The sequence below is a fragment of the Coregonus clupeaformis genome, chromosome 26 (genome assembly GCF_020615455.1).
Source record: "Coregonus clupeaformis isolate EN_2021a chromosome 26, ASM2061545v1, whole genome shotgun sequence".
Classification (NCBI taxonomy): Eukaryota; Metazoa; Chordata; class Actinopteri; order Salmoniformes; family Salmonidae; genus Coregonus; species Coregonus clupeaformis.
This window is the reverse complement of record NC_059217.1, coordinates 34,779,492-34,789,491: the sequence shown is the minus strand read 5'-3', so window position 1 is coordinate 34,789,491 and position 10,000 is coordinate 34,779,492. Positions and strand designations below refer to the sequence as shown.

General features: G+C 43.2%; 1 protein-coding gene across 13 annotated transcripts in view; it reads left to right on the top strand.

Moving 5' to 3' along the window:
- Nucleotides 1-10,000, top strand: part of LOC121540688 (tight junction protein ZO-1) — a 173,326-nt gene that overhangs the window by 115,452 nt on the left and 47,874 nt on the right. For 12 of the 13 annotated variants that reach the window (XM_041849721.2, XM_041849720.2, XM_041849711.2 and 9 more), the window contains one exon: nt 1,353-1,497. In XM_041849721.2, the coding sequence (XP_041705655.2) occupies nt 1,353-1,497 (145 nt within the window). The remainder of the gene's footprint in view (nt 1-1,352; nt 1,498-10,000) is intronic. The other variant, XM_041849712.2, reaches the window with a different exon arrangement.

Below are 10,000 nucleotides of genomic sequence, written 5' to 3'. Positions count from 1 at the left end.
TTGTTTACATCCCTGTTAGTGAGCCTTTCTCCTTTGCCAAGATAATCCATCCACCTGACAGGTATGGTATATCAAGAAGCTGATTAAACAGCATGGTCATTACACAGGTGCACCTTGTGCTGGGGATAATAAAATGTCACTCTAAAATGTGCAGTTTTGTCACACAACAAGTTTTGAGGGAGCGTGCAATTGGCATGCTGACTGCAGGAATGTCCACCAGAGCTGTTGCCAGATCATTTAATGTTCATTTCTCTACCATAAGCCGCCTCCAATGTTGTTTTAGAGAATTTGCCAATACGTCCAACCAGCCTCACAACCGCACACCACGTATAACCACGCCAGCCCAGGACCTCCACATCTGGCTTCTTCACCTGCAGGAACGTCTGAGACCAGCCACCCGGACAGCTGATGAAACAGTGGGTTTGCACAACCGAAGAATTTCTGCACAAACTGTCAGAAACCGTCACAGGGAAGCTCATCTGCGTACTCGTGGTCCTCACCAGGGTCTTGACCTAACTGCATTTCGGTGTCGTAACCGACTTGTGGGCAAATGCTCACCTTTTGATGGCCACTGGCACACTGGAGAAGTGTGTTCTTCATGGATGAATCCCGGTTTCAACTGTACCGGGCAGATGGCAGACAGTGTGGGTGAGTGGTTTGCTGAAGTCAATGTTGTGAACAGAGTGCCCCATGGTGGCAGTGGGGTTATGGTATGGGCAGGCATAAGCTACGGACAACGAACACAATTGCATTTTATCGATGGCAGTTTGAATGCGTACGACAGCGTGTTCCAGTTCCCACCAATATCCAGCAACTTTGCACAGCCATTGAAGAGGAGTGGGACAACATTCCACAGGCCATAATCAACATCCTGATCAACTCTATGCGAAGGAGATGTGTCGCGCTGCATGAGGCAAATGGTCACACCAGTTACTAACTGGTTTTCAGATCCACGCCCCTGCCTTTTGTTTTAAGCGATCTGTGACCAGATACCAGATAATGCATATCTGTATTCCCAGTCATGTGAAATCCATAGATTAGGGCCTAAATAATTTATTTCAATTGACTGATTTCGTTATATAAACTGTAACTCGGTAAAATCTTAGAAATTGTTGCATGTTGCATTTCATATTTTTGTTCAGTGTAGATAATAATAATAATAATTATAATAATATAATAATAAAAAAATAAATGCCTTTTAGCAGACACTTTTATCCAAAGCGACTTACAGTCATGTGTGCATACATTTTTACGTATGGGTGGTCCCGGGGATCGAACCCACTACCCTGGCGTTACAAGCGCCATGCTCTACCAATTGAGCTACAAGTTGAATATGGTGTTTTGAACAACAGACATTTCAGATATCCATTCGGTGGCGTCCGACCATTCCAACCGATCCCATGACAGACATCGTAGCAGCCGGTCCCGCTCCCCTGACAAGCGCTCTGAACCCTCCGACCACTCCAGACACTCCCCTCCACAGATCAGCAATGGCAGGTAAACACCACAACACCTGGCTGCTGCACAGTCGAAGTCAAAGGCTCACAGGCAGCCTAATTCTGATATTTTTCCACTAATTGGTCTTATGACCAATCAGATCAGATCTTTTGCTAATAATTTAGGAAAATATCAACATTGGCTGCCTGTGCAAAGGCAGCCTTTGAGCTTTTTTGAAATTCTAACCCAGTGGGCAAAACTAGTTGAAATGACTTCATTACGACACGAAACTGGCCTCATTACGACGGCATTTCAAACCGTTTTGACCGCTGGAAATGTAGATGTTTTTAGGGGTTTGTTAAGTGTCTTTTGTTTTCCTGTTTTTTTTTTTTTTTGCCCCACTTAACGAAGACACTTCAGTTGGAGAATACCGTAAGTTGGACAGCCCTTTCCCCAGGAGCTCACTGTTACAGAGCTCACTGTTACAGAGCTCACTGTTATAGAGCTCACTGTTATAGAGCTCGCTGTTATAGAGCTCACTGTTACAGAGCTCACTGTTACAGAGCTCACTGTTACAGAGCTCACTGTTATAGAGCTCACTGTTATAGAGCTCACTGTTATAGAGCTCACTGTTATAGAGCTCACTGTTATAGAGCTCACTGTTACAGAGCTCACTGTTATAGAGCTCACTGTATAGACTTCCCTGTTATAGAGCTCACTGTTATAGAGCTCACTGTTATAGAGCTCACTGTATAGACTTCCCTGTTATAGAGCTCACTGTATAGACTTCCCTGTATAGAGCTCACAGTATAGAGCTCACAGTATAGAGCTCACTGTATAGACTTCCCTGTATAGACTTCCCTGTATAGACTTCCCTGTATAGACTTCCCTGTATAGAGCTCACTGTACTTGGCAGATGACAGAATAGTGACTAGATTTATACATAGACTAGCTGAGTAAATGGATAGTACCCCATGGTGATGGCTTAAAGCTTAGAAATGTAGATTAATTCAAAATACCCCCGTATTTCTCCCCTTTCTACAGATGATTACTTATAACCACTAAATCCATTTCCATAAAGAATACGTATCTGACCTGAATTCTGTTGGCTATAGTTGTGTGTGTGTGTGTGTGTGTGTGTGTGTGTGTTTTTGAATTTGATAAATCTTTGATGAGTCCTAGATACCCTTTATGTTTGACAGTGAGACTGATATCAGGAAATCAGTGCTCAGTTAGCAGCCATGGTTTTACACTGTCAAACACTGCAGTATTCATTTGGCTTCAAGGACACACACACACACACACACACACACTGATTCATGGTACTGTAATGTACATGCTATACATCAATTATTGAGTGTCAGGTCTTGTTCTGGCTCAGGGCTTCAATAGGGCCACATTCACACAGGACAGAACACAGCCTGTGGAAGTGTCACACGATCTGTGGAAAGTATCTCTGTGGATTGTGAAGAGAGGACCACGTTTTGCACAAGGACAATACGCCTTCTAACTGTGGGCTGTGTCACGCACTAAATATCACTAGTCCCCGTGGATTGGGTGTATGTGTAGTGACAGCAGATTAAGACACAAATACCAGGAAATGTTAATCTCTCTCAAAAAAAGTGTTGGTGATGAGAGAGAACAAGCCAGCAGTATTTTGGCTGTGTAGCATTTTAAGGGATTTTGAGACCGGACAGTTATGCTAAGTTATTGACGTGGAGGAGAAGGTTAGTGCAGATAGATTTATCTAGCTGATCTGTGAATGTGCTATTTTTCCCAGTCGGTTCCAGGAGATCGGTTGGCAGTGAAAGGTTCATCCAGGATGTGTTGAATAAAAGCAGTTTTTCTTTCCAGCCTGTTTGAGCAGACTCCTTCCTTCACGGTTACGTTGTTGCTCAAAACCACACTTCCAGTCAAAGGAGAAAGTGTGTGTGTGTGTGTGTGTGTGCAGGTTTTGTTCTGCATATAAAAGTATTGGGTGGGAGACCTAAGTCTTTTATCGGGCCATCTTAAGTCCAAACAGTAAAACAACATTATTATGATTTCTTTATTTATTTTAGAGAGAAAGAAAATGTAATGGTAAAACATTTTCAGTGTAAACTTAAACAACTACAACAAGATAGAAAGTATGTAGAAAATATAATGGTCCTAAACTTTAATGAGATCATCTTTGAGTACTAACAATCACCCCCCAAAAAAAAAAAAAACTAGACAGTCAGGGAGAATCTACAATTCTAAAAATGTCATGGCATGGGGCACCGATTTTGATTTTGTTATGAGTCACTCAGATGGCATAAGCCATTGGCAAAGTGTGTAGAATTGCAGGAAATTTGCTTTAAAACTGAAATGTATTATCTCAGTTCCATGACAAAATGTGTAGAATTGCAAGAAAGTAGATTTAACCCCCTAGACTAGAGCCCTCAAACTCAACTCTGGACCTGGAAGCCAGTTCCACTGAGCTTTTTCATTGTTCCCCTCTAATCAGGGACTGATTTAGACCTGGGACACCAGGTGTGTGTGTGCAGTTAATTATCAGGTAGAACAGAAAACCAGCAGTCTCTGGACCTCGTAGGGTAAGAGTTGAGTACCCCTGCCCTAGAGTTTAAGCCTGCTGGTTTTCTGTTAATAATCTCTGAGAGAGATAAGAAAGACCAGGGATGTGGTACAACACAGCAAATAGATCAGGTGGATTGAGACGCAGCCCATGCAAAAAAAAAAACATATCTCTAGCTTAAACAGACAGATTATTTTTTATTTTTTTATAATGCTCATTCGATTTCCGCGGTGACGCGGACATCGACTCTAGGGGGTTAAAACTGTAAAATGTTCTCTCTGCCCCATGGCAAAAGTTGTAGAATTGCAGGAGGTTAGCTTTAAAACAGCAGAATGTTTGTCTCTGATGCCAAGAAGAGGGCCTATAAATTGGCCACACCCCACTGCCACCCCAACCACCTAAGCCCCATTTTGATCCAGGAAAAAAAATAAACCTGTTTGTGTGTTTTTAGGTGCTCACACACTCACTTCCCCCTCTCTGTCCTGTGAAAAGGCAGTGGTTTGCCAGTAGAGTTGTAGCTGTGCCAGTCGTGATGGAGGGCTTGGAGCTCCCCCATGATTCTGTTCTCTCTAACCAGAGCCAGACCCCAGGACAACCCCCTGACCCCAGGACAACCCCCTGACCCCCTGACCCCAGGACAACCCCCTGACCCCAGGACAACCCTCTGCTCTGTTTCCCAACCCCTACAGCAGGGGTTCCCTTCATGACTAGGGCTGTTGAGGTGACCGTATTACCGCCACACCGGCGGTCAAGGGTCACGATGGCAGTCAAATTCCACGTGACCGTTTTTAGTCACGGTTATTAGGCTTCTCCAAGCGCTGATGCTGCTGCTGGTCATTAGTATCCTACCAAACTTGCTAACTGCCTGGTACTCAGCACTCTATTGTCCCTCTAATCACTCTGACTTCAATGCAAATGTCATCGAAAATCTAATCAAACACTTCATGAGAGCCCATGAGCTCGTGTTGCGCAACATTTAAACAGGCTATGCAATTGCGTGAGAAAACAGAGTGATGGCCTCTACTAAAAATAGGAGGATCAGCTTTCTATAGGCTAGGCCTGCTATATTTATTTCTCAACTTTCCTAATATTAAGCACATTGCTTCTCTTTAAAACAGGAGTAAAGCCTACCTGGCTGGCATGAAAATAAACCATGGGAAAAGTGTCCTCCATTCGCTATTGTCACGATCGTCTAATGAGGGAGACCAAGGCGCAGCGTTGCGGGTGAACATATTATATTTATTCAACTGATCACACGATCAAAACAAAGAACGAAACGTGAAGTCCTTCGATACACAACCAAAAGGAACAAGAAACCACAAAACACAAAGTGCAAGACAAACAGTTAAATATGGCTCCCAATCAGAGACACCCAGCTGACACTCGTTGCCTCTGATTGGGAGTCACTCAGACCAACATAGAAAAATAAACATAGACTTCCACACCCTGGCTCAACATAACCTAGTCCCCAGAGCCAGGGCGTGACAGCTATTTAAGTGCATAGATGGACATGTATTTTTTCCCGCTGGCCCTGTTTCAAGACAGGTGCATGCTAATGGTCCATTCTAAATCAAAACAAATTTCACACATATATTATTTAGTAAATGTAAAGACAAGATTAAATCAAGAATAGTGTGATGGGTGACAATATTAGCCTATCACTTGTGAATGATGCCCAGCTTGAGGCAAACAGCGCATGCTTTTTTTTGGGCTACTTTTTCAAATCATAGTCGCACACCTCATGTAGCCGAGCCCATAGGCCTATATGTTTTGATAAGGTTTGTATCACAACTAAAGTGGCCAAATAACTTCTTAAAATGAAGCACATTAATCCGCTTTACAAGGGGTTTAGAGCCTAACTGGTATACATAAGAAGCGCGTGAGTTTCAAGTTTGGAGAAGATAATTTTCACCATAAAAATGCACCTTTATAATAAAAGCATTTCGTGCATAGTCGCATTTGTGGTCATTTTGAGAATGGTGTTTTCCCCGCTAATGGAACAGTCGGGCTTATAGCCTACTGCCATGTGCGCATTGCTGCGCTTATTAATGTGAAGAAATAGCTGAATAGTTTATCAACATTTTAAGCCAAACGTTCTCATCTGTTGCGTCAGGCTCATTGCTTAAAACAGGTTTTTTTGATGCTAGTGGTTGTATTAATTTGGGATCTATCGCACCCCACAACTGTCCCAGACTATGTTTGGAAAATTAATTTATTGCACAGAATAGGTCATCTTTTGTACTATGGGGGATAGTAGATTGACGTAGGCTAGTGCTTTTGCTGTTCGTTAGGCCGACTCATCTTGTTGGCTGACGAAAAGTAAATGTGGACAGTTCTTCCAATATCTTCAATATGCGCCTCGGAATTGGTTAAGGACGCGCGCAGTTGCGCCCCCGATGTCTGTCTTTACATGTGACATTTTAGTCATTTAGCAGACGCTCTTATCCAGAGCGACTTACAGTTAGTGAGTGCATACATTTTTCATACTGGCCCCCCCGTGGGAAACGAACCCACAACCCTGACGTTGCAAGCGCCATGCTCTACCAACTGAGCTACACAGGGCCAAAGTAACCTTTGAGAAATACCCCGATCACGTGACTGAGAGCCATGTGAGTGAGAGGCGCTTCAGCACGCAGCGGGGAGAAGGGAATTATATTCAGCCCAAGGGCACAATGGCCACTGGCCGCAAAAGGCAAAGCTCATGCCTTTCATGTGACTTTTTCCCAATGATCATTAGTCTCATCATGCAGCCTTAGAATGTATTAAAAATCAAAACATATAGCCCAACGTTTGTAGAACAACTAAAGTTACATTAATAACTCTAAATTAACCATATAGGAGTACCTATTTCTTTGTTAACCGCTCAACACAGAATAGCCGCATGTGCGCACTCCCTCAAATCGTTTGGAGAAAATATCCTTTCTATTTTATTCAGCTTTGTTCAGTTGTATTCTTCATACTATAAAATAATGCCACAGAATTCTAAGCCAATCTTGTCTGCTAAATGAACTAGTGTAGCCCACAGCCATATGGCATAGCCAGATCAGGGCATAACATAAAGACAACTCAGAGTATGCTATTCTGTTCTTCTGAAATAGACTACATTTTCTTCATGTCATGTTTCTTTAGACCTGTCTAAACTAAATAATGGATTTATTGTGAAGGTGTAGGCTATATTACATGGATTGATTAGACTTTTTTAAATGTAGATGTTCCAAAGGTCTGCATCAGTGGCTTGTAGGCTATGCGTGGAAGCCAGGAGATGCTACATCTGTTTGTTAATTAACGGTCAATTACCGTGAGACCGGCAGTTTTTTGCTTGACAATCACCGGCTGACAAAATGTCATGCCCGCCACAGCCCTATTCATGACACAAGCTGTTCACATCCCTCTTGTTGGCAGAGAGAACATTTAGCAGGTTTAAAGCTTATGTCCTGCAATTCTACACATTTTGTCATGGGGGTGCAGATACAATTTTACAGTTTTAAAGCTCATTTTCTTGCAAGTCTATACATTTTGCCATGTCTAATATGTATTCATGTGATATTTGAGTGACTCAAACATTACAAAAATCTATGGGCTAAAAAACCTAGCTAGAAAACGTTAGCTGACATGGGCTAGTTGATCTGGATATTTCTAACAAGTTATAAATAGCTCTCTAAGGTATGTAATGACTCCCCTGCTCCCCCCTGCCGACCACAATAATTCTCTACACTACACTTGCTTGTTTTGCCACATAAACTGAACTATTTTAGAGGTTGAAATTGCAGGTGCGGTAGAGAGAGAGAGAGAGAGAGAGTTGAAAACAGCAGGTCTGGGACAAGGTAGCACGTCCGGTGAACAGGTCAGGGTTCCATTGCCGCAGGCAGAAGAGTGGAAACTGGAGCAGCAGCACGACCTGGTGGACTGGAGACAGCCAGGAGTCATCAGGCCAGGTAGTCCTGAGGCATGGTCCTAGGGCTGTCTACACCCATTTAGCCCCGCCCATTTAGCCCCGCCCATTCATTAAGGATTCTAAACAACTAAAGATTTGAAGACTAAACGCTGGTTTATACAACGGGTGTGTTTGTAAATTTTAATCTGCAGTGCCAGAGTGTGCTCTGGGCGTTCGTAAACTCAGAGCATTGTCAGATTTGTCTGTTCGTAAATTCGGAGTGTTCAGAGCGCACACTGGATGCTCTGGCCGAGGAGTAGGGTTGATCTGAGCGTTCTGATCTAACAACATCAGTCAAGCACCCAAGCTAACTGGCTAACGTTGGCTAGCTTGCTGGCTACTTCCAGACACAAATGAGAGAACACCTCACTCTGACCATTTTACTCGCCCTAGCAGAGCTGGTTAGGCTGTTTTTATAATAATAATAATAATATAATATGCCATTTAGCAGACGCTTTTATCCAAAGCGACTTACAGTCATGTGTGCATACATTTTTACGTATGGGTGGTCCCGGGGATCGAACCCACTACCCTGGCGTTACAAGCGCCATGCTCTACAAATTGAGCTACAGAGGAGCGTTGGTGACTGCAACTGTGCTGCTGGCAACAATTTTAATTACGCTTTTTTGCCAACGTTTACTGACACCGGCCATATTCAACGGGTGTTCAGTGTTTATAAATTTGTCAGTTATTCTGCGCTCTGGCACACTCAGACGAGAGTGCTTTGAAATCGGCGTAGATAGCCAGAGTGAATTTACCGGCTACGTCTATCGACAGTTGTCGCAGTGACATCATGAACATTCTATTGAAATGGTTACTTCCATAGTGGAGTCTTTTGTTAAGATATGTAGCTAGCTAGCTATTACTACACAGATCATACATGCAACGTTAGCTAGCAAGCCAGCCAGCTAACGTTAGCTAGCTAGCTAACAGTACACTTTAACTTGAAATGAAAACGACTTTCTGACTAAATTAGAAACGTGTAATATCTGAAAATGTAGCTAGCTAGATAGTCTGGATGGACGCTTCACCCTCTCTGTCACGGATGCCATGGTTGCCCTTGGTTTGAAGATGCAATCCGGAGACAGGTGTTTTATACAACAGCCTTCAGTGTGTTCTCTTTTCGACTCCGTCTGCATATTTGCAATCAAACGGCAGAATTCTCTCCATCTCCTTAGCTATCATACTCTAATTCCACTGATTTCAAAACTCGGTCCTCCAGAAAGTGGAGAGCAACACTTATGCAGTTTTACTACGTGATATCTTTCAAAACAGCCACATTAGAAAGGATTACCTACACATACTGACCAGCTCATGTTATAGACGGAAGCATGCTACATGGCAGACCAATCCGAACTCATCTCTAGGCATGTCCAGCCCACTCATTATCTCAGCCAATCATGGCTAGCGGGAAGGTTGCTGTCTTTTTCCAGGGCTAAACCAACTAGGCTCATAATTTAACCATTTTATTTGTATTTACAGATGGCATACAAGTTTGTTATTAAAGGCACATGAAAGTTTACATGTTCCAGAAGGCATTTCTGGCAACAACAAAAAAAGTTTACATTCAGATTGCTCTCCTGTGAAGTAGTGACGCGCGACACACGCTTAGTTTCCTGAAACGAGTCACAAATGTGTTCTATAGCCAACTCTTATGGTCATTGCATAACTTGTTTGTATTTGGCATGGCAATGACCATCAGAGTTGGCAAGACAGTACAAACAGCTCTTGGACCAGGTTATGTGTTTGTTGCAGTTTTGGATGAATTATTGTGACCTCTGTGTTTAATAGTCTGTGTTTGTTCTGAGTCCAATCTTTCCTGGTTCTCGGCCAGAGGCACACAGTGAAGTGCACCTGGGGTACACAGAATTCTCTCTCTCTCCTCTCTCTCTCTCTCCTCTCTCTCTCTCTCCTCTCTCCTCTCTCCTCTCTTCCTCTCTCCTCTCTCTCTCTCTCCTCTCTCCTCTCTCTCTCTCTCTCCCTCTCTCTCTCTCTCTCTCTCTCTCTCTCTCTCTCTCCTCTCTCCTCTCTCCTCTCTCTCTCTCTCCTCTCTCCCTCTCTCCTCTCTCCCTCTC